General features: G+C 43.1%; 1 protein-coding gene and 1 pseudogene across 4 annotated transcripts in view; one reads left to right on the top strand and one right to left on the bottom strand.

The window, feature by feature from the left end:
• ATP8A2 (ATPase phospholipid transporting 8A2) overlaps positions 1 to 25,058 on the bottom strand; it is a 515,363-nt gene that overhangs the window by 439,809 nt on the left and 50,496 nt on the right. For all 3 annotated transcript variants that reach the window (XM_081130125.1, XM_081130126.1, XM_081130127.1), the window contains exon 2: positions 8,876 to 9,020. In XM_081130125.1, the coding sequence (XP_080986251.1) occupies positions 8,876 to 9,020 (145 nt within the window). The remainder of the gene's footprint in view (positions 1 to 8,875; positions 9,021 to 25,058) is intronic.
• On the top strand, positions 15,711 to 16,695 carry LOC308553327 (glyceraldehyde-3-phosphate dehydrogenase pseudogene; annotated as a pseudogene). Its single transcript has one exon. The product of its transcript is annotated as a glyceraldehyde-3-phosphate dehydrogenase pseudogene (transcript).

Raw genomic sequence — 25,058 nt, forward strand, 5'->3', positions numbered from 1 at the left:
GGAGTTTGTGCTATTTTGAAGTCAGTGACCTTGCCCCAAACCAGTGTTCAAAATAGTTCGTTTCCAATCCTCAGAAATACAAAAAACAGTGTCACCACCTTCCCTGTCCTCAAAGCTGGAACCCTGGGAACCACACGTGTCTAGTCTTCCATCCACTCACAGAACCACACCCAACCATCCCTAGTGACATTCTGTTTTCCTCCTACGACAGTACAGCCCGACCCCTCTCCCTGGGCAATTACCACAGCCTAACGCTCCTCTAAACGCAGAGCATGCGGTGCACACACGCCACAGCCAGAAGGAGCACAAACGCAGCAATGTCACCTGCCCTTTAAAGGCTTTCCTGGCTACGGCGAACCCACCTCCAGGAGCCTGGCCTCTCGCAGCACCCCGGCCAGCCATCATCCCGACTCCTGCCACAGCTCTTCTGGAAGGCACTCGGCTGGTGCACTCTCCTTTGCGTGTGCTGTTGCCGCCTGGATGCCCGCCCCACGGGACCGCACCTCCCCTCTCAGGCTGACCTCCACCCACCTTCCAACCCCGCTCACTGGGCGCCGGCCAGCAGGTATCGCCCCGCCTGTGCCCGCCCAGCCCTGCAGAGATGCAGCTGCCCACCCAGCCCCAACTCACCGCCCCCGGTAGAAGGGATCTGAAACGCCTGCCTGCCCCACACCGAATGTGGGGTAGAAATGGTGCTTAGGTCTCCTTAAGGTGATGGGGCTCAGTGCTGCTGAGGACAGTCCAAGCTCGACTGGGTCAGGCCAGATAGGCTTTCTCCAAGGAAGAGAATCGAAAGCAGGTGGCTCCACAGTGGGGTGTGGGAAAACATGATCGGAGCTTATGTGTAGATGCACCTCCCCAAATTAAGCTTTGATAGCATTTATTGACTGAATTGTCACTGGTGAGCCCACAGGGTCCTATAGAACATGGTTGAGGGGAAGCTCTTAGATGGAGGGGAGCGCTATGGACTGAACTGTGTGCCCTGAAAATTCACCTAACCTTCAATGTGACAGTATTTGCAGATGGGCCTTTGGGAGGTGGTTAAGCTGACATAAGGCTGTGAGAGCGCCTCCCCTCTTGATGGGCGCCCTTGTGTAACCCCAGAGAGCTGGCTTTCTCTTCACCACGTGAGGACACAGCAGGAAGGCAGCTGTCTGCAAAGGAAGAAGGGTCTCACCACACTGGCCCTGAGCTTGGAACTCCAGCCTCTGGGACTGTGAGAAAATGAATTTCTGTTGTTAAGGCCCCAGGCTATGGTATTTTGTTAGGGCAGCTTGAGATGACTAAAACCCTGTCTGTTCTCGCTGCTTATTACTCCATATTTCAGTCTGTGTCCAGCTAGGTGAACTTACGGATTAATTTATCTAATTTCAACTAAATTAACCCACCCCCGAAAACAAGTGGCTTAAGAATCATGCAATGAAACAGACCACAGATTGAATATAAGCAAGTAAATGAAAAGCACATAAAAAACAGAACTGTCACTTCTGTTCTTAATAAAAGCTCTTTGATATCGGTTTACTACGATGAACATCAGGATAATGTCATCACATTTGGTAAGTCAGCCAAAAACATTCAAAATAATCAAGAAGAATATTAACACTATGGATTTACATCCATAATTCTTAACTGAGAATCTTGGTAAATATATATTGGGTCTTAAGATAGTAATGATAGATATTTAAATATACATTTAAAGGTTCATGGTAAAAAGTCATACTGATGGTACATGCAATCAAAAAGTCTGGAGACCACTGAGGAAAGATACAGCACTTATGTGGCAGAGCCAGACCCACTCTGCCGCAGATGCGTTGTCGCAGGCAGGCCTGGGCGCTGGAACCGCTAACACTCTCCAGGAGCCTTTAGAGTGACAGGACAGGTAACAGATGTTGAAGACATGGAAATTTACCCTTCAGAATGACCAACAACATCCCTAACTCAACCCCAAGCCCCTTTTTAACTATAATATAAAACAGTAAGGGTAGCTGGAAACCTATGATTTCAGTTCTGAAGAGCTGGCTTTCATTTCAGACAAAAGGACAGATCAGCATTTAAATGATCAAACCCAACCTCGTGGATTTCAGGAACTTTCTTTGTAGAACATCCCTGCACCCCAACAATGGTCATACTTCTCCTTTTGTTCTTTTCAAGCATTATCCCTCTCAAAAGGGTTGCTGAGTACCATTTCTGAGTAAGCTTTTGCTGTTGAGAGGCTCAGCTGTAAGCAGAATACACACTTAGATGCTACTTTCTAGATAACTACACAAAAGCTCACGACTAAACTCTGACCATAGGATTTCCTGCAGTCCACACAGCTGCCTGATTTTTCAACTTCTACACAATTAGATCAGACACTAAGCAAACAAACCCTGAGTGTTGCCAGGGAGGGAGTGTTTTTCCACCTGCCCAGCATGATAACCATGTGGAGATACCGGTGCAATCTCTGTTGACTACCATCCTTCAAAAATATGTCTGTCTCCAACAAGGGGCCCAAACATTTCCCAAAGCACCCAACAGAAAGACAAATGAGCTTCTCCCAGATACTTTCATTTAATTTTTAAAGTACTTTTATTTTGAGGTAAGTTTATACTTACAAAGGAGTTGCAAAAATGGCACAGAGTTGCCAAAACCCTTCACCTGGTTTCCCCACAATGTTAGTATCTTACACAGCCACAGGATGAGGGTGAAAACTGTTGAAACAACTCTGGCACAATACTACTCCAACTGCAAAGTGTATTTCAAGTTCACCAGTTTTCCCACAATGTATGTTTTCTGTCCTGAGATCTGATTCAGAACTGACACTGTCATTTCTCAGTCTCCTCCTGGTTAAATTTCAACTTGTGCTTTTCAAAAATCCTGATGCTTAATTATTTTTATCCATAAGATTCAGAAGTGCTCAGAAGTTCACAGAAGATGCTAAGAGTTCACAGAATTTGGGAACAGGAGAGAGGGGAAATAAGTTACTGAGTAAACCTCTCAAACCAAATGCCTTTTCCTGTTTTCATAAATGGGAGTGGATTGATGTTTCTTTGGTCAATTCAAAATACGCTCCACATCCACCCATACGAAGATCAACTTGATAAAGATACCACACACAAGTCTGTTCTAGACATTTGCTATTTCCTTAGAAACATCAAATACAAAATTGGCCCAAGGCTAACATGCTTTTCTGTTTCTAAAAATACATTTCAAAAGAGCTCGTGTGTTTAATGCTTACTTGAAACACTCAGTGCCAAAGGTCCCCCAATTTAAATATTTTCATCTGCAGAATACCTCAAAAGCCTTGTCCAGGGGTGTAACCCTGATAAAATTCTAATTACAAGAACTTCCTATGGCACTAATTGCTGCTAGGGCATATAAATTAAGGACTTTCGATATGTTGTGACATTTATGTTCAGAAAGTACCAGACGACAGCAGTGGGTGGTTGGGAGGTTAACCAAGTATATTTGCCTCTAATTTAAAAACAGTGAATGGTAACTATGTGAAGAGATTATATGTTAATGAGCTTGACTGTAGTATTTCCCTGGGTTTATATATATATTAAACCATCATGTTGTACACTTTAAATATGTACAATTTTAGTAAAATATATTAACAGATAAATAAAAACAGTGTACACAGAAGAAAATCTTGAGGCTGTTTTAAAGAAGGTAAATGGAATGTTTTCAACATAATCAATTACTCCTGATAAGGACTTTTTTTTATACACATTTACCTTTGCCAACCTTAACATAGGCAGTTATCTCAAGTGAGATATGTAAACCTTAGTTTTTAAAACACTGATCTTTGCCCTGGCCAGTTTGGCTCAGCGGTTAGAGCATAGGCCACCCAACTGAAGGGTCATGGGTTCGATTCCAGTCAAGGGCATGTACTTGGTTGCAGGCTCCATCCCTGGCCCTCGTCGGGGTACATGCAGGAGGCAACCAATCGATGTGTCTCTCTCACATCGATCTTTCTCTCTCCCCCTCTCTGTCCCCTCCTCTCTCTCTAAAAAAATCAATGGAAAAAATATCCTCAGGTGACGATTAAAAAATAGTAATAAAACAGTGATCTTTGCATGAATCAAAAAGAAGTTATGACTATTATTTGGATCTTGTATTGTTTCTTTAAGTTGGAAGCACCCTAAGTGTTAAGACCAGATCCCACCTAAATTCTGCTGCTTTAAACACTTAGAGAATCCTTCCTCCTTAGCGCACTCAGTAATGTTAGATATCGTATTATACATGCCGTGTACAAACTGGTTTTTAAAGATGATTTCTCTTCAATCTCCAAGACAAAAACATCCTCTCAGACATTAGGATCCCAGCATAATACTATAAAACAGCAATGCTGTAAAGCTGGCCACACAGTGCTCAGTCCCCTTTCTGCAGAGGCAAAAGTCAATTTTAAACCTATTGTGGCAAAACCAACAAAATATTCCTGTAAACCAACTTTCCTTCAAGACAATCCAACCTGAAGAAATGCAATAGCCTGACCAAATTCAAGTGATTGTTTTAATGAAGGCTTTTGCTAGTTAAAGCTCCCACCTGAAACCAATGACTCATTCAAAACTACCAACATTCCTAATGCTTTGAAGGCCTCATTTCGAACAGAAGAAAATGGCCTCATAGCCTTCTAAGTCACTATTTCAAAGGACGTATGATAATCACATAGAAAGACGGCATATGCCTGACCATGATTACATAAATATCGCCCAGTAAATTATTTCAAGATATTTTCTTGAAGAAAAAAAAGTTTGACTTAACACATTTTTTAAAATTTAGATATACAAAATCAAAGATTTGCCACCGGGGCCTCTAAATAGCAAGCTTTTTATATACACTTAATATTTAACTTAAAACACTTAAAATGAAACAGTTATCACTCATATGAAAGGCCCACAACAGGGAGATGCGTAGAGATAGGAAGCAGAGCAGTGGTTGCTTAGGGCTGGGGGAGGCAGGCGCAGGGAGACGACCACTAAAGGCTCGGATTCCTTCTGGAAGCCATGAAAATGTTCTCAAGTTAACTGTGGTGATGTTTACACAATTCTAAGACTATACTAAAAACCAGTGAACTGTACACTTTAGATGGGTGAACTATATTTCAGTAAAGCTGTACAAATATTTAAAAGATGATGTTATATACTTCAGGACAAAGGGATCTGTTAGGTAGACATACACCATCCTGGACACGTCCATGTACTTTACCATGTTCCATTAATTGCTGTTTCTAGAGAATGAAGAAGGTTATTATTGTCCTCACTGTTAAGACCCTAGCAAACCAATGGCATACTTCTCCATAATTATGATAATGAAATGTCTTGGCTTCAGTTATAGAAAACTTCAACCTGCCACAGCTTCAGACCAAACACGTATTATTTTCAGTGTCAAGAACAAGAACAAGGTTTGGAAAGACATCCACTACCACAGCACAGACACTCCCAGAATTTCAAGGAACTGCCTGGAACTTGGAGTTACCAGGTTACACATTTCCTCAGGGGGTGACAAGGCCACAGTTAACCTCGGTGGTGACCGTCTCGCTCCTACTCACCAGGCCCAGCCTCTTTCTTGGATACACTAGTCCAAACATTAACCCTAGACCTTCAATCCCTGTCCTGAATTTACCACACCAACCCTACTGACCTCCCCGACACCCAGGGGCCACCTCCTCTTTAGCAAACGTTGATATCTTTCCTGCATTTGAAATGCCAGTTGCTCATGAAGGTAGGCAAGGGCAACCACTACAATCCTCACGGTTCCGAGACAGAAGGGGCCTGGAGTGGGGAAGGGAAGTGAGAAAACTGCGCCAGCAAAGGCCAGCCTCCTGATGTGTACAGCTTCCAAATAATTCCACGGATTAGCCTGAGCCTCATCTGTCCCACATGGTCCCTTCTCTTCGAAAAGCTCAATTTAGAAGCAAACAATCTGGGATAAACACTCCATGCCCAGCCTCCAAAAAAGAAAAAAAACCATTAACCTTTTCTCAAGAAAACATATTAAGAAAAAAAATCCTTTACCATCTCTTTATAAAAACGCTCCTTTGAACAGCTTTATCAACTTTTAGCAAACATTCATGGCCAAGGTAAAAAGCCTCATTTTAAAAAATCAAATTTTTTATAAAACTTGACATCAGCCATATTAAAGTGCTAAAATAATGTGGCTCACCGTTCTGTAAAATTTGTAAACTGTGATGCCAAGAAGCTTTATAATAAATCCCTTCATGAACTGAGTCGCACGACCATTAACAATTCCTATTTTAATATACAGTTGAGATGAGATAAATACTCAAAGGCCATTTTATAGAACAGCAAGGGGCATGTTTTAATTTCCTGGGCCCTACCTAGTACATTCTGAAATTTATGCTCATAGCATAAGCCATGAACTCAGAAGTTCTCTATATTTTAATATTTACTACATGTCAACTAATTCAATTATACGCTTACACAAGGCTTCAAATAGAATAATTTATAGCTACCTACTTTAGTCCTAGCCAGCCTTCACTGTACATTCCCATATTAATTCCTCCCCACCTCCAAAAAGTACAGATCAAACTGTAAAACAGGTAGTCAGCTGAAATCTCTGATTGATAATAAAATCAGTCTCAAAAGGTAGCTTTGAGTCTTGATTACAAACAGATCGTGAGGCCCCTTTTCCAAGGCTTTTAAAAACCTTCATTTTCCATAGAAACTAGAGAATTTAGGCAAAAGCAAAGACCCTTACTTCATTCTCCCAGCTTTAAGCATGCATGCATGGATGCCAAAATTAAATAGGAGCTAAGCAGAAATACTACTAAAGGATTTTTAAAGCATTTTATGAAAATATCCTAAAGTTTAAACAGAAAAGCGACTTTTCTATTCCATACCCTTATACCGTATACCTCTTTTTTAAAAGAAATTTCATCTTGTTAGAAGTCATTCAATAGAAGCACATATGAGAAGGTATAGGGAAATGGAGCTACATGGCCAGTGCAGGATTCTAAGTGGAATCACACACAGGTACACCTGGCTTTACTGCATTTCACAGGTCCAATGATCTTCACTGATTGAAGGCAAGAACCGCCACTGACAAAAAAATTAGGACTCACTTTATGGCAGTACTCACTCACTTTAAGGTGGTGGTCCGGAACTGAACCCCCCAAATCCCCAGGGTATCCCTGTAACATGAAGCCTTTTGTCACTGGCTTCTTTCACTTAGAACCTTTTCAAGGCTCATCCATGTTGTAGCATGTATCAGTACTTCATTCCTTTTATGGTCAAATAATATTCCATTGTATGGCTATACCACCTCTTATTCGTTCATTCATCAGTTGATAGAGAGTTGAATTGTTTCCACTTTTTGATTATGAACAATGCTGCTATGAACATTTGTGTACAGTTTTTATGTGGACATGTTTTCATTTCTCTTGGTTATTTTATACCTAGGAGTAGAATAGCTGGGTCATACGGTAACTTTACATTTAACCTTTTGAGGAACTGCCAAACTGTTATCCAAAGTGGCTACACCATATTTCATTCCCATCGGCAATGTACGAGGATCCCAATTTCTCCACAGCCTCATCAACAGTTGTTACTGTCTTTTGGTTCGAGCCATCCTGGTGTATGAAGTGGTAACTCATTGTGGTTGACGCTCCGTACCTTAAACCAAGCCCACTCATTATTTGAATTTGGCCTCAGCTATTCTTCTAAGCTACACTTTTAAGTATAAAATATGTCCCAGTGATCATTTTTAAAACCCAAAATAAAGCCAGGGTAATCAAACACCCCCTTAATAAACGAAGGTATCACCTCCACATAACACGCGCCGTTATCCTACTCCAAATCCTATATTAATGTCCAACCGCCAGACGTTTCTAAATAAGGATGTCGGGCTAAGCAGTCTGTACAAGTGCTGCTGCTGTAGTGCAATACTTAAACATATAACAACGGCAACCTTTCAGCCAGAGCTTTCTAGAAAGAACACTGAATTGGAATTCAAGTTTGTCAATAATTTATTGTAACCTGACCAATCACTTAACTTCTCTACACATGAACTTGGTGTTCTGAGTCATTCACAGAACTACATCCTCTGAAGCCACTCCCAGAGATCATGTTATCTAAGCCTGAAAATTTAATGAAATTTGAAAACGTGTTAACACCTGTGCCTAATGATCTAGCTTTGCCCAGCAGGAAGAATTTGAGCCTTAGGAGTCAGACAGGCTGGGTTCTATTTCCAGCTCCGCCATTCAGTAGCTGTATGACCATTGGTACATTATTTAACACCTTTGCTATCTCAGTTTCCTGATCGTATTGTCATAATGGCTTCTTCGGGAGGTTATGAGGATTTGTAAAGCTACCATAGCTAAAGCATCTGACACAGTGGGAAGCAAAAAGTAGACACATGCTAGCTTCCATCCATCTTTCTGCTAACTCTGGGCAAAGTTTCTCAGCAAACAAAGACCTCTTAACAAATGCCCTGGACCATTTATAGCTGAGCGTGAGTCCTTGTGACCTGTGGGATTCCTTTATAAAGCAGACCCCCACATTATGGCCTGTAAATTGCTAAGAGCTATCAACTGGATTGAAAAAGGATGGGGGTGGGGTGTGAATTCTTGGAAGGGAGCTCAGGGATGAAAATGTGAGACCTCGTTTTGAATAAAAACTTCCTCAGGGTTCACACAGCCTAAGCAAGGAACAGATGCAAAGGAGAGAAGAGTAAAGGCTAGGCACATATGACCCCATTGGGAACGCGCGCATAGACTGCCAGGCTCTAGAGGGAGGGGAAGGGGGTGCAAGGGCTGGAGGAAGCAGGCGGGTGGGGGCTGGCTAGGTGCGTGGAAAAGGCTAACAAGGCGAAGGTGAGCCCCATCCCCGCTGTGAATTCGCTGCTGCTCGATCTCTCCGCCGCCTTCTCCTACCTGATCTGGTTGTCACGGAATTTGTTGAGATGCGGTTGGTTGAGGTAAATGGTGCGGGCTGGTCCCTCCAGCTGGTCTCCAACAGATGTGGACCGGGACATCTCATCGTCTGCCTTCTTATAGCCCGAAGAAGGACGGACAGGTCCTGCAGAGATGAGGCGCGGGCAGAAAACAGCACAAAGAAGTCACCCCAGGCAGGAGCGGCGGCGAGCGCGGCGGCGGCGGGCGGGGTCCGGCGAGGAAAGGATGCTCGGGCGGCGCGCGGCCCGCCTATGTACCTTAGCTCCCCCTGGAGACCGCCGCGCAGCCGCTCCCGGCTCCGCCCCGCCCCGCCCCCGCCGCCGCTCCCCCGGGCCCGGGACCGACGCTCTGGGCCCGCGAGCGCCGCGCCGCAGCTCCGGCCCGGCCCCTGCTGCGCTCGCTCCCGCGCTCTGGGCGCCCGGCGGGGCTGCAGCGCGCGCGGCGGGAGCGGGCGAGGGGCGCAGCTGCCGGCTGGGGGGGGGGGGGGGCAGAGCCTGCAGCCCTGGCCAGTTCCCCCTCTAGGCCCAAGGATGAGCCCTGGCGCTAGGTTTTCTAGGCTTCCTGGGTTGTGTGTAGGAACAAAATGATGGCAGCGAAGGGGATGTGCCTTGCATTCAGTCACCGCAGAAAGGGATGGGAAAGGACACATCTCTGGGCTCTAAAAATGAAATTCCCCAGCCTCGGGGCGAAGGGCTTGCTCCATGGTTATCTTAAACCGACCAGCTGCTTTTCTCCCTAGACGCGCCTGGCAACCTGAGTGAAGTCGCTTTACCAATCCTAGTTTCCTGACAGATGCCTGAGCTTTCCTTTCATTGCTCAAGTTACTGTTTCTGTGGTTAAGACAATGCAAGTCTATCATTTTAAGGTTTCATTTCAGTCCCAGAGTCAAGCCTCTCTCCCTGAGCTCAACCTCCCCACACCCTTGACTGAGGAGGTGTCTGCATGAAGAATGATGATATACCCGTTGCTAAAGCTGCTACATACAGACGCCCACAGACCTGGACCACATCTCCAGCTACAAGTCAGTGTCCCCCAGTAGAAGGGGCCACCCACCTCAAGAACTGACCTTTGGGAAGGGGCGCCTGAATAAAGGGTCACAGAAAAATGCCCTCCAGATGAAGCCTTCCCTCTTTTTCCTTAAATATACATTTGCCCTAATATCTGCCATGCTTTCCACCTATCAAAGAAATGCATGTTGCATATTATTAAAGAAGCTGACATCTCATTTCAATAAACATTCACTTTGCAGCTAGAGAGAATGTTCATTGACATGGAGAAACATTTTGAGACAGAAAGTTTGGGCTATTTAAGTGTGTCATCTTTTTAAAGTGATTAGAATCGTATTGTAATCCTTAGCATAAGAGGGGGACAACCACGATGTAAACTTGGTTACTGAGCGCTGACATACTGTCCCGAATAGTGTTACAGCCAGATCCCTGGTCCCAGGCCAGGTGTGAATCCACAGCCCTGGCTGTTCCTTGTTATAGGGCCCAACCCTCACATCCTCCCCACCTCCCCTCCAGCCTCCCATTCCCTGGGGTCCCTCTGGATCCACAGGACACTGCTCAGCCCTCTGCGTACAGATAAGGGGCAGCAGATAGCAAGAGTTCCTACTTCAGTACAGGCTGGCCCGCCAGCTCTGGCTCCCGGAATTTAATCAGAGGAGGCTTGATTTTAAAGCATTGGCTGATTTAAGGCAGATAGGGAGTATCTTTGAAACTAGCCTATATGAAAGTACTGCTCTTCTCTCTGCCCATTTATCCTGCTTCCTTTTTCTCCACAGCATTTATCATCATTACCTGATATGATTTATTTATGGTCTGTCTTCCCATGGCCAAGATCAGAAGCTCTAGGACAGCAGGGGCATGTTTTGTTCACTGCAGTGACCTCAGCGCCCTGACCAGTGCCTGGCATACAATGAGTACTCATATTTGCTTGAATAAACCATTTTCACTCAAGTCTTATAAAGGTTCACTTTGAATTCTCCAGGTGGAGATGCAGTGATACACACAGAGGGCTCAAACTCCATGTTCCCCTAGTGTGGGTCTAAATAGTTCACTGCGAAACTGTGTCCACTCACTGGCTCTCAGCTCCAGCAGCACATGATCACCACCAAGAGAGCTCTCATAGTCACTAGTTCCTGAGCCCAACCCTACCAGATTCCACTTTGTTTTGTTTTTAAAACTCCTCAAGAGATACTAATGGACAGCCACAGTTGAGAAGCATTTGTTAGATGCTGCTGGGAACACAAAAACAAAAGATCTGGCTCCTGCTCTCCAAAATGTTAACCAGTATAACCATGGTTGCCAGTGTGCCTCAATTTATGACCAAGTGACTAAAAGTGGGTTTAAAGATGCTGAGGAGGGTCAGAGGTCAGCAGCATCTTTGTGCTTGGGGTGGGGTCAGAACAGAGTCTGAGGACAATTATAAGAGCCTAAGTAGGGGGATAGTTTCTGTTAGGAGAGAGGAGGACATTGTAGGGAAGGGCCAGAAGATCATCAGCAAAGGCCCAATACACAAAATGCATCAGGGGCCAATTAAAAAACAAAGAAAAGCCAGCACTAAGGGTCCAAATTAGAAATGAGTAGAAAGGAGGCTCAGAAAAACATAGCCCATAGCCAGATAGTGGATGACTTAAATACCCTGGGGAGGGAGGAGGGGAGGGGCTTGAAATTCATCCTGAAGGTCCCATGAAGCCACAGAAGCTTTCTGGGCAGGAGAGAGATGCACCTGGTAGTGATGTACAAGTAGGAGCAGAAAGAGGGGAGAATTTATAAAGAATCAGGTAAAAAATTAATTCTACAACCTAGAAGTAAGATGATAAAAGCATGAATTAAGTGGAAAACAAAAACAAAAAATACATGAATATGAGAAACATCTCAAAAGAAAACACAGCAAGATCTTTTTTTGGATTGAGTGTGTGGATCACAGAAAAGAAAAAACTTTAGATAACTGGGACTTGAAGAGGAGACATAGCTGATAGGAATAAGAATGGAAACCACAATTTTTCCAAATAAGAATTTAAATGCTGAATAATAAATACTGGGCTGAAAAAATATTGACACAAACAATTGGTAAATTACTAATGACAGATTTAAGGGAAATAATGCATCAGGCCAGCTCATCTTTCTGTATCAACAGAGCCCAGAACTGAAATTTTATTCTTGTTATAAATAGTTATAGTTGCCCCACTAAGACTCAGATAACTTTCTTCTACCTCAGCAGCCTCCTCCTGACCCAACCTGCTTTGGAGACAAACATTAATATTTTCAAAATAGCATAAATTTGTTGCAAATGTATTGCCTAAGGAAGACATTATTCTATATATAGCAAAACACATTATTACTAAGGCTTCAAATTCAGACTCATGAGATAAATCGTGAGTTAATGCATTTTGAAAATACCACCATACGAAATAAGAGCATACGCTTACAACTCCCCACATAAGCACAGTGTCAGCAGATACTGAGAGTTCAATAAATATCTACTGAGAAAGAAACCAAGATGAGAGGAAAGAACAAAGAAAAACAAGAGTTGGTAAATGGAGTAACACTAAGTTTGTTGCAAAGTGCAAATGCAGAAAAGACAGCTGATGGCCAAGGCCACGAGGGCAGGGACTTTGTCTTGTTCATGGCTCAGCCCCTGTCTTCCTGAATAATGCCTAGCACACAGTAGGCAGTCTGTAAGTATATTTTGAATGAATACATAAAGGACTGATGCAGTGGATGCCTTCTGAAGACGCTATACAGATGCTGAACCTAAGACTTGGTCTGTATTGTGCAGCTCTTTGCACCAGGGATGGTTACTTGGTACACCCAAGTCTCTCTCTTCTGGAAACTGTGATATGAGACCTAGAGGAGATGTTCTCTGCATGTCCCTCCCTATTAACACACACACTCCATGTCTCTGGATGACCACCCACCGAGTGTGCAGGGCAGAGAAGGGATTTCTTTTGAGACAAAGATGAAGCAGGTGCATGAAGAGCAACAGAAATTATCCCAACAGCTTTTGGATTCTGGGTATAGTCCCCTCCAAGACCCCAGCTGTATTTGGGTCTTTGGGTTTCATGAGCCCCCCTAAGTAGTTCTGTAAACTATTCATAACCAGACACCCTAACCAATACTGTAAGGGAACACACAGAGAGCCTGTTTCCCTGTAAGACAGAAGAGCAAGTTAAACAGGAGGGACAAGCACCTATCCACTTACATATCACTCTGGGTGTCCAAAGATTTAGATGCCTCTGGCACATGTGCCATTAGATGCCACACCCCAGACCCAGGGAGGCCAGATCCGACAGAGGATTCTTCATGGCAACATTTGGGCTGGTTGGTTTGGATGAAGCCCATAAGCAGCTGGAAGATGACTGGCTAAATAAGTAAACAAATCCTCCTCCCTTCTGAGTTTCTGCCAGGATTGGAGAAAGAAGAGAATTTTAAGAAACAGACATAGATGATGTTCACCAGGAGACTGTGACTAAGAGGACAGGTAAATGTTCACCAGGAGACTGTGACTAAGAGGACAGGTAATGAATAGGGAAGGAGCAGAGGAAAGAAGACTAGTTACAGTACACATGCCACTGGCCCACAGGCACATGAGAGGGACTTGGCAGGGCAGGGACACACTTCAGTCACTCCCACTGTCCACCAGCCTCTGCCACTCTGTGACTCTAACTTGCCTGTTAATCCTTCCCCACTCACTGTGTGTTTGTGTCATTGTAGTAGTGTTTCCATTTTATTGAATGACCCAAATTCCTCCTCATTTTCACCCACATAAGGATGTGGAAGTCTCTGATTAAGAAGCAGGGACAATGACAGACCTCCCACTGGCAGGTGAGCAGGTAGAAATGAGGACAACACCTCATTTCTCTTCACTACATAAACTAATTCCACGGAGATCATTTTGGAAAGAAAATGAAAAATCCTAAGAGGTTTTTGAAATTTATTCCTATCTAATAACTATTATTATAGTAACATTTAATATATTTATTATTTTACATATAAATTATGTATATGTAAATATTAGTATAAACTAAATTGGTCCGGGGAGTTAAGAATCAAATAAAGAATCAAACATAAAAAAGAGTTAATGTTGAGGCAAATTTTTACTAAGCATTTCATTGCCCTCAGCAACAAAGAAGCAAAATCTTTCATCTGAACTGCAGTATTTTTCCCTAACTCAAATAAAAGTGTTCAAAATGCCAAAGATGCTCGAGAGCATCTAGACCATTTCCCTCACAAGGAAGTTTTCACTATCTCACAGAAATTCTTGGGAAAGAAATACTCTAATCTTCTTACGCCAGGAACCTATTAAAGTGGTTGTGCCATCTGAACTAGGCCTTGTAAACCTTTTGCAGCACCTCTGTAACTAGCTCTGTGGAAAAAGTCAGACCTTGGACATTGCTGTACAATAAAGAATTTGGCTGGTCTCTGTCCCTGCTTCCTGGGGGAAGCCTCTAACCCCTTGTAAGTTCTCAAGTGATAGGAGTATTTCTGTCATTCATAGTGGCCCCTGGGACCACACCTGAGCTTATGCTGTGAACCCTGAGAAAGAAGACATCTACTAAGAAGGGCTCCCAGTGGCTAACTGGGCTCAAATTAAAACAAAAACAAAAACAAAATAAACACAACCGAGCTTAGCAGCTATTTCTATACAGGGGCCTCACTGCCGCCTCGGCACTGAGCTGCCTGCCTGCCCTGTCTCTGCCACCTGAGCCAGCCCTTCTAAAGGAGTTCCTGGAGTCCTATTTCGATCAACAGCACTGAGGCTTCCCTCCCATCCAATCGAAGCTGCACAGCTCCGACCAGAGTGGCTCTATTCCGACTAATCAGAACAGTTCCTTCTGAATCAGCCAATGCAAGGTTTTGGAGCCCTCAATTGCATGAACTCAGACCAATCAGGGACCAGGGACAGGGGCTTCTGTGTCCATGAGCCAGCTCCCCTCTGGAAGCACACTTTCCCTTTCCACCCAAGACTGAAGAGTGCATTTCCCTGGCTGAGCTGAAGCACGAAAGATGTCTTACTGGAGCAGACTGGGGCAGGCCACTGCAGGCCAGAGCAGACTAGTGCCCACTGGCCCAGAATGGAGCAGACCAAAGCACAGTGGAGCAGCCCAGCAAGGAACAAAGTGAAGCAGTCCATTGAGGAGCAGAGCAGTCAAGCCACAGAGGGGCCTGGCCCTAGACCTGCCACACAGCCCTGCTGTATCACAGTTGTGCTGTTTTGCACTGAATAAAGTTTCCTTCTTCACAGCACCCCAAATTGGTGATTCCTGTTGGCATTAAGTTGGCACCGATGACTATCAGAGGGCAATGCTAACGAGGCAACTCATTGTGGGACCCTGGCCTTTTTAGAAGGAGGGGGGGGTGACCATGCCAGAAAAACTAACCATGTGATTAGAGGATTGATATAAGCCAGTTGATATCAGACTGACCTCTTGACTCTGGAGAGGGTAGGGGACTAGAGACTGAGTTCAACCATGTGGCCAACAACCCAATTAATAATGCCTATGTAATGAAACTCCAATAAAAACTATGGACACCAAAGCTCAGGTGATATATCCTGAGGACGTGGAAGTTTCACCTGTGAGACCCTCCAAGACCTGGCCTTATGTGTCTCTCCATTTAGCTGGTCCCGATTCGTATCCTTTATGATAAAACTGTAATCATAAGTATAGTGCTTTCCTGAGTTCTCTGAGTTATTCTAGCTTATTATTGAAATTAGTAAAAATACTGAAAAAGAATAAAAATATTGAGGGAGTAGCTCTCTGCTCCTCCTGTTCATCAGACAGCCATGTCTTCCTGCACAGTGACAGCCGCAACCCTGAGACTTGATGGTGAAGGACAGAGTGAACGGATTTGGCCATATTGGAGGCCTGGTCAAACTCTGGCAAACTGGATATTGTCGCCATCATTGACCTTTTCATTGACCTCAACTACATGGTCTGCATGTTCTTGTATGATTCTATTTATGGCAAGTTTAAAGGCACAGTCAAGGCTGAGAACAGGAAGCTTGTCATCAATGGAAATCCATCTCCATCTCCCAGGAGCAAGATCCCACCAACATTAAATGGGGTGATGCTGGTGCTGAATATGTTGTGGAGTCCACTGGTGTCTTCACAACCATGGAGAAGGCTGGGGTTCACTTGGAGGGTGGAGCCAAGAGGGTCATCTTTTCTTCCCCTTCTACAGATGCTCCGATGCTTGTGATGGGTGTGAACCATGACAAGTATGACAACTCCCTCGTTTGTCAGCACCAATTGCTTAGCCCCCTTGGCAAAGGTCATTCATGTCAACTTTGGCATCATGGAGGGACTCATGACCACAGTCCATGCTATCACTGCCACCCAGAAGGCTGTGGTTGGCCCCTCTGGGAAGCTGTGGTGTGATAGCTGAGAGGCTGCCCAGAACATCATCCCTCTTCTACCGGTGCTGCCAAGACTGTGGGCAAGGTCATCCCTGAGCTGAATGGGAAGCTCGCTGGCATAGCCTTCCGTGTCCCCACCCCCAATATGTCAGTTGTGGATTTGACCTGCTGCCTGGAGAAAGCTGCCAAATACAATGACATCAAGAAGGTAGTGAAGCAGGCATCAGAGGTCCTTCTCAAGGGCATTCTGGGCTACACTGAGGACCAGGTTGTCTCCTGAGATTTTAACAGTTGATACCCACTCCTCCACCTTCAATGCTAGGGCCGGTATTGCCCCCAATGATCACTTCGTCAAGCTCATTTCCTGGTATGACACTGAATTTGGCTACAGCAACAGGGTGGTGGACCTATGGTTCAACATGGCCTTCAAAGAGTAAGAGCCCTCTGGACCATCAGCCCCAATGAGAGGAAGAGAGGCCCTCAGCCGCTGGGGAGTCCTTGTCCCAAATCAATTCTCCAACACATTGAGAATCTCCTGACCTCCACAGCTTCCATTCCACACCCCCTGAAGAATGGGAAGGGCTCAAGAAGCCCTACCTTGTCCTGCACCATCAATAAAATTCACTGTATCCCACCCACACAAAAATTGAGGGAGTAATGGAAACCTCTGAATTTGTAGCCAGTTGGTCAGAAGTGTGGGTGGTCTAGGAACCCTGGAGCTTACAGCTGGTGTCTGAAATGAGGACAGTCTTGTAGAAAACTGTGCCCTGAACCTATAAAGTCTGACCTAACTCTGGGTAGTTAGTATTAGAACTGCACTGCAGACATTACTCTGTGAACTCTAGAATGACAGAGCCAAAAGGAAAACCTTATATTAACAATCAAAAAAGTATATTCAGTGAAATGAAAGATAGGACTAGAAGCCAGAGCTGCAGAAACTTGAACTGATCCTCCTTCCACTAGAACAGGCTCCTTCTGTGAGCTTAGGCAAGTCAGCTACCACCTGGGCTTGGTTTCTTCATCCACGAAACAGAAATTGATTCTGTAAATCAAACGGTTGGCAAAATGTTTCTATAGAGAGTCAGGCAGTAAATATATTAAGATTTGGGCCACATACAGCCTCTGTCTCTCTCATTTTTGTTATTGTTGTTTAACACAAGTCTTAAAATGTAGAAACCATTCCTCACCACAGGCCAGATCTGGCCCATCCATAGGCCATAGTTTGCTGACCCCTTATATAAATGAAGCTCTTTCACAGTTAACCACCTGATTATATCCCAACTCCCACCTCAAGGAAATATTAAATTTCTTCTGTATCAACAAGGCATGGCATAAAATTCCTAGAAAATAGGTGTTCAGAAGTTGGCTATATGTTTTTCCTAATTTTTAAGGCACAAAAAGTATGTAAAGGTAGTCTTCTCTTTGCCTCCAGAAAAATTTCCAGGAAAACCATATAATCATCACAGAGCTTTGTGACAAGAGGCATATGTACTTGCTCACACACACACACACACACACACACACACACTCCCTTCCCAAAAGCTTTTCAAGCTCAACTCTGGCATCTCCCTGGCATTTATAAAGATGTTCCATAATCCTTCAGAACACAGGCACAAAGCAGTACAGCGGCTGGGCAAGCACTCGGCCTGATTATTTCTCCTAATCAAACACACACAATAAAAATGCTGTATAAATGCAAAATGTGATTGTTCTAGCCCTGGCAGACACATTGTGGAGGCCTTTTCTAGACCCCCACTTTGCACAAACCACATCTCTCCAAATATAGCATCTGCGATTCATTCAACCCAAGAATTCAAAAGAAATAAACACAAAAGGAAAGTGACATTGATGGATCAGGATTTCTTATTACTGCAAAATCGTGTTGGTTTCTCTTTTCAGGGATAGAGAAAATAGGAATAGAAGTAACAGGCCATGGACTATTTATGATTTAAAATATTGTTGGAGGCTGCATTCATTCGAACAGTTATTGAGCACCTCCTAGATACAAGGCATTCTGCCAGTTAGTGGGAAGGGAAAGGTACACAGTTTAAGGCATAGCTTATGTTTTAGTAAAAACAACAGAAATGAGAGAAATCAAGAAATATGGGAATTCAGAGGACAAACATGACTGCTAGTCTCACATAGGGCCAAAAGCCAGGGCAATCTCATGAAGGAAGCATTTGAAGTAGGCTTATAAGAGTGAGTATGATTTGGTTGTGAAGAGAAAGAGCAGAGAGTTCCAGGAATAAGTGTGAGCAAGGACACATGCTGGTAGCACTTTATTTACAACCTAGTTGACTCTAGCATGGTGGGTGAAAGTCGAGCCATAGTAATTCGAAGCCTTGTTTCCAGTAAGTACAGCAATATAAACTGGGCTTCTGTTTCGCGAAACCCATCTTGTACTTTAGATATGATAAAATTCATCCTGTAAATTAAATGAAGACAAATTTCCTTTTAAGGAAACATATTTAATATATAAAACTAAAAGCAAAGCTACAGCTCAAACACTTAATTCAAAGGATTTTTCTCTATGGGCTGGATCCACTGAGGCTTAAAATATAAGCCCAATGACTTCTCTGTAGGAACTCCCTCTGCTGCTAGCATGGATATTCTTCATCTTTCCAGGACCTCAAAACCAGCCTCAAATTAGGGATATGAACTTTAAAATCCCACTGCCAATTCAAAATGCATGAATGAGGTCTTTGAACAGTTACTCCTAGGAGAGGTGCAGTTTTCTCTGAAGTTGTAGTCTGCCCATATTAAGTATTTTGAAGACCCACAACACCTCAGCCAAAGGCATATAGATCCACTGCATCTGATCTCATAGCCAGCACAACTCTCCAGCATCATTAGTGATCAATCTCTTCCTTGCTCTTAAAGACGACCCACAGTGGTCTTCTCCCCAGCCTCAAAGACATCAGCTCTGTTCCCTCTCTGGAGATGAGTACCTGCCTTTCCTTTTACCTAGAATTCCATTCCCCTGGTCTTTGCTCTGCTACCTCCTTCCTAGTTCTCAGGCCTCAGGCTAAATATCGCTTCCCCACTGAAGCACTCCCTGACCACCACACCCACAGTATTCCCTGTTAGTTATTTCCTAACACCATGCTTTTTCTTTCATCGCACTTACCACACCATGAAATGTATTTGTCCATTTTCTGTCTTCTGGCATACAATTTCCATGAGGTCAGGGCCCCTGTTTACTTTAATCACCTCTGCATCTCCAGTGCATGGGGCACAGAGGCATTTAATGTGTCCAACAAATGAATCACTGTCTTAAATGGACAGAGAAAAATGTAACTCCATACATTTAATCTACAATAAATCTGACCCCCCTAGAAAATTGGGGGGGGAAACAGAAATGTTCAGTTTTGTTTGGAGTTGTGTCTTTCCTATGGGGGAGTGAAGACTCCAAGTGCAAGGAAGTCAAATGTCACATACAAGAGAAAGGGCACAATTCATTTGCTTCAACCACCAGTCCAGTTTCACCTGCAAATCGGCCTGCTATTTTTGCTTATCCCCACTAGACATATGACCCTAACACTCTTTACTTCCATCAACAATTTTAATGTAACCTTCAAAATTACACGCAGATTTAAACAAGTCAACCTGGAGGCCAACTCATTCGCCTTTATTCCCAACTCCACTGACACAAAATACACTTTTCCAGTGTGATGGCTTTTTCTCACTTTCTTGTTGATTTGACATTTTGCGTATCACGTTTCTTCCCACAGAAGTGAGAAAGTTTCAAATGTAAGAAAATCTTTAAAGAGGAAAAGCAATGCCGAAAAGATACAGAGGGAATCATTTTAATCCCAACATCCTCCACCAATTCATTGCTATCACAATTAGATTCAAACACCTCTCCTCCAGTCATCCTCATCGCTTACTGCTGCAGCCATCACTCAAAGTCTAGACTTACTGGGCCACTTGCAGCTCCTGAAGGAACTAAGCTCTTTTCCTCCGCAGTTTGACACATGTAGATCCTACTTCCTTCAGCACTTGGATACCCTTCCCAATCCTTCAAAACTCCAGGGAAGCACCCCTTTCCCACCTGCAGTTAGGGGTGAGGTACTCTCCCACGTGGCACTGCACCCCGATGGTGACTGTGCCCCTTAGGCTGCATCAAGTCTCACCCGTCAGTTCACAGTCTACGTATACACACCTCCTACCCCAGTGTAAAAGCAGACCCCTGCCACCAGGAAAGTGGTTCCAGCCACAGATGGGAGACAGCAGGCACAGCAGGGCCGATGCTGGGACCCTGCCTCCCCTCCTTTCCCAGCTCACACACTTGTGAGTCATGCCTGCAAAGAGGGGTGCCTGTTTCATTTCTCTGCTTACCTTTGTCTTCTCTTCCTCATTGGTGGCATTAATCTCTCACCAGGCTCTCTCCCACTTCTGATGAGGTCCAGGGTCCCAGTCAAGAAACATGTAAAATGCCCACACCTCTCACACTCTAAAGACTGAGAGTCCCTTGGCTGGAACAGAGCTCCTCATCAAGCTTTGCAGGGTCCACCCTGGTCTGTCTGCTGGGAAGATAGGCAATCTTCGGGTACGGTGACAGAGCATACCTGGGAGGCCAGGCAGCTGGGCAGACAGCTGGAAATGTCACCCTGACCACAGTGTGTACGCAGAAACTCTGTTACGGCTGGGAATGCCTTTCTCCCTATGACTACTTAGGGTGTTCATGCCTACGCAGTTGAGGCTTAGGCATGTGAGCAGCCTGAGAGATACTGAAACAATGTCTACTCATCTACTGAATAAAAAACAGAAACCTGATCATTTATTCCTGATTGGATTTTATCATTCTCTGCTGAGACGGCATAGTTTGAAATCTAAGGGAGAAAGCTTGATTGACTTAAAATACTCCAATGAGGAACTCCAATGATGTGGAAAATATTTTCAACTTTAATTTTCTGAAGTATACATTATTTATGTAAATTCCTCATTTCTGCATATTTCATAGGACATGCCTCTTTAAGCTTTATCGTTGCCATTATGTACAGAAAGAATAAAAATATGTTTATGAATGTAAAAAACTGTATCATATTTGAAGACCCAATTTAAATGGGTGGTGATGAAGAAGATGACGGAGGGAGGGGAGGAGGGGGAGAAACTTCATTCTGTCCTCCGAGGGCAGGGGAACTAATTCAGAAAGGCCAACAGCACCTGCTGTGCCCCCTCCTCCCCGGATACTGTCTCCAGCACTTCCTCCTCTGTTGGCTCCCCTTCTCTCTGAATTATGGAGACTGAGCTTCTTTCAGAAAGTCCTCCTTCGGGGTCCTTGAAGTCAAGGACACTCTCACTTCCCTACGGTGTCTGGCACTAGACTGTGTGCTCAGGTTGGATAAATGGATTGTTGTCTTTAAAATGTGTGGGGTAAAAAAAATCATTGACCTGAAGTAGAAATAGTTCAGCAGCGTCCCTCACAATGACTTCCCAAATATTTTTATTTCTCTTTCAATCCCACATCCAGTCTCTCAGGAAGTCCCATCATTTCTACACTCCCTACCCCTCAAATAGATCCTGACTCTGACCACATCTGTCCCCCTCAAACGCTACTACCCTAGGTCATCCCATTTTCATTCCTCACCTGGATATTGCAGTAGCTTCCTAACTTTTCCTCCACCTACTTTCACCCCTCAGGAGCCTGTTTTCCACATGGAGCCAGAGTCATATTTTTTAATGTAAAACCTATCTGATCAATCACCTCTTTGAAGCTGCCCAACTTTCCATTACACTTCGAGTAGAGAGCAAACTCCCCACCACAGGCTACAAGGCTCTCTTCCAACTGGCCTTTTCTTCTAACCCCAATAAATGTCTAGTGCATTCCCACCTCGGGTCCTCGCTCTTGCCATTACTAGTCCTCATGCTGAGAAGAGCCTCAGCCGGAAGCCTCTTCTACAACTTCACAGCTCTGATTCCTTGTTGTTTGGGTCTCTGCTCAAATGTCACATCCTCAAAGAGCTCTTCTTTAACTAGACTACATATAGTAGTTCTTTCTTTTGGAATCTCCACCCTGCTTTATTCTCTTTGGAGCAGAGATAACTCTTGAAATATTTGTTCATGTGTTCTCTGTACGCCCCTCTAGAATGTAACCTGTACGAGCTCAGTTTTTCCTGTTCTCTGCTCTCCCTCTAGTGCCCAGTACATATTTGGTACTTGCCTTTTGATGATTCAATGAATGAAGCCTTAGCAATCTCACTTTGTTGCTAAAGTTTATTAATCACCTGGTATATATCAAACATATTACACATATTATCAATTCTCATTATAAACATAAGTGGATATTTGTCCTTTTTTTAATAGAGCTAGGATTTTAGCTTAATTTTCCTAATTTCCTCAAACCTATGACATTTTACCCATAATTTAAAGCTTAATCTCTGAGATTTGACTTCTTTATTTGAGAGAAGACAATATTACCTACTTTGCCTAATAAGAATTTTATAATGCTAAAAGGAGACCTTAGGTTTTTAAAAGTAATTAAACTGCAGTTTTATAATAAAATAAAGGTATATTGTAAAATTGCAGGATAAAGACATTAGTTAATGACTGTATGCTAATTTAAACTTCCACTTCCTAATACCCACCACCTCCCAGGTGCTTTCCACACAAAATCACATTTAATTTACAACCACCTTGTGACAGAGGACTATCGCCCTTATACAGATTAGAAAGTCTAGGCTCCATGAGGTTAAATAACTTGCCCAAACTCACCTAGCTCACAGGTGGTCTATCCAAGGTTCAGATCTGGTCTGATTCCATTCATCATGCATTGATTTTAGAAATTATTATTTTATAAAGTGTTTCATAATAGTAGTAAAAAGTTGCATAGGAACCTATATAATAAGATCGGCATGAGTAAACAAAAGAATTTTTTAATGTAAACACAACGACCCAGTCAGAAGGGTTTTTGAGTCACACAAGAAGGCCAGGGGAGTTCTGATGCTCTGAAGAGTAGCTGTGGCACACACCTGCACTTCTGGAATAGGCAGAGACCATGCATTAGCCATCAAAGCCATAGAGAACATAAAACAAATATGTGTGTCCAGAATGTGGTAAAAAATCCAAGAAAATAGGACAACAGAAAGTTCTGGCAACACGAAGCAAAATGCTGAATAAGACGACAAACAAAGAAACTAAGAAAGGGTCTGAAAAAGCAGTCACACTGAAATAAAGTTGTGCCTGTTTCAAATGATCTAGCTAGCTAGGTCAAACAACTTACCATGAGAAGAAATTTTAAAACTATAATATCTGAAAATAATTGTGCTAGAATAGTGCATGTTGGCATCTTAGTTGGCCTCAGTAACTATGACTGAGAAAAACTTTCTGATTTGAATTTTACTATCACCTACTAAGAATAACTCAGAGTTCTGAAAAAGTTATATTAAGCAAAAGTTTAAGAGTCAAAAGTCAATGATCTAAACTTAATGTTTTATAGGAAGATAAAAATTACTAAAGCCAATCCTCCAATAAAGAATTCCTTGAAGGGAATATAGGATGTATCTACATGAAATATACAACAACTCATCCTCAACAGAGCCTCAATCTAGGTAATACATTGGACTAATTCAGTTTTCTCACCATCCCATTGTTATGGGTATACACAGCTATCACATGGCAGATCCCTTAGGTGAAATATTCAGACTTACAATAAATACAAAGCTAATGAACTCTAAGGAACCCTCACACACCAGATGTTGACATTGTTAATACAATGATCTCATCACAGCTACTATACCAGATGTGACAATGAACTCAAGTCTAATCCAAAGTCATAATTACATCCCCAACTTCTTGAAATGTAAGAACAAATCCCTTAATCTTCCTGACCCAAGCACTAATATGCTGTCCTGAGATGTATTAGACATAGCTAACAAAGATACTATAATTTTTAAGATTTTCATTAGATTCCATTAACTCATATAGTTGTAGTTGTCAAATGACAGAGTAATAGTGCCCAAGAGTACTTGTTAAATATCTAAACATCAGCTACTACAATGCCTCAAAGCTTACCCAACCCTCTTTCCATTAAGAGTCATTTTTTCCACCCTGGCCAAGTAGCTCAGCTGGTTATAATGCGTCCCCATACGCCAAAGTTGCAGGTTTGATCCCTGGTCAGGGCACATATAAGAATCATCCAATGAATGCATAAATAAGTGGAACAACAAACCAATGTTTCTCTCTCTCTCTCTAAAAATCAATCAATAAATTTAAAAATTTTTAAAAAGAGTCATTTTTGTCAAGAGTGTCTCTGTATTTACCTACTTTATATTCCAACCAGGAATTCTTCTAACTGATCCACTTATGAGACTTAATTTTGTGTTTCAGATCACAAGGCCCATCCTCATGTCCACCATTCCCCTCTAACCATATTGTTCATGTAACTTATAATTCTAAATTGAATCCCAAATTTTCCTTGCACATACACAAAATATGACTAGCATATTGCATTAACTAACCCAAAGAACTCTTCTTTTCCTATTGTGTAGTCACAGTTAATGTTGAAAAATATTTACTATGTTAAAGGTTGTCCCCAAATTTTCATCATTGAGAGAAACTATATGGCAAGGATCCTACCTATTACCCAAACAAGGACAAACATCCAGACTACAGTACTGGTATGTACAGCAATGAATATCCAAAAGCTCATTATTTCATTATAGCTGTCCAAAGTGCATTAAAATAGGTATTTGTGAACTTTAAACACTTTACTTAAACTGCAATTTGTGTGCATGTAAAAATTTTTAATAGGAAGAACAATGTTGATCAGGGAACAACCAGAAACTAACACTATGCTGTC

This window comes from Miniopterus schreibersii (assembly GCF_964146895.1).
Source record: "Miniopterus schreibersii genome assembly, chromosome: 2".
In the NCBI taxonomy this organism is placed as follows: domain Eukaryota; kingdom Metazoa; phylum Chordata; class Mammalia; order Chiroptera; family Miniopteridae; genus Miniopterus; species Miniopterus schreibersii.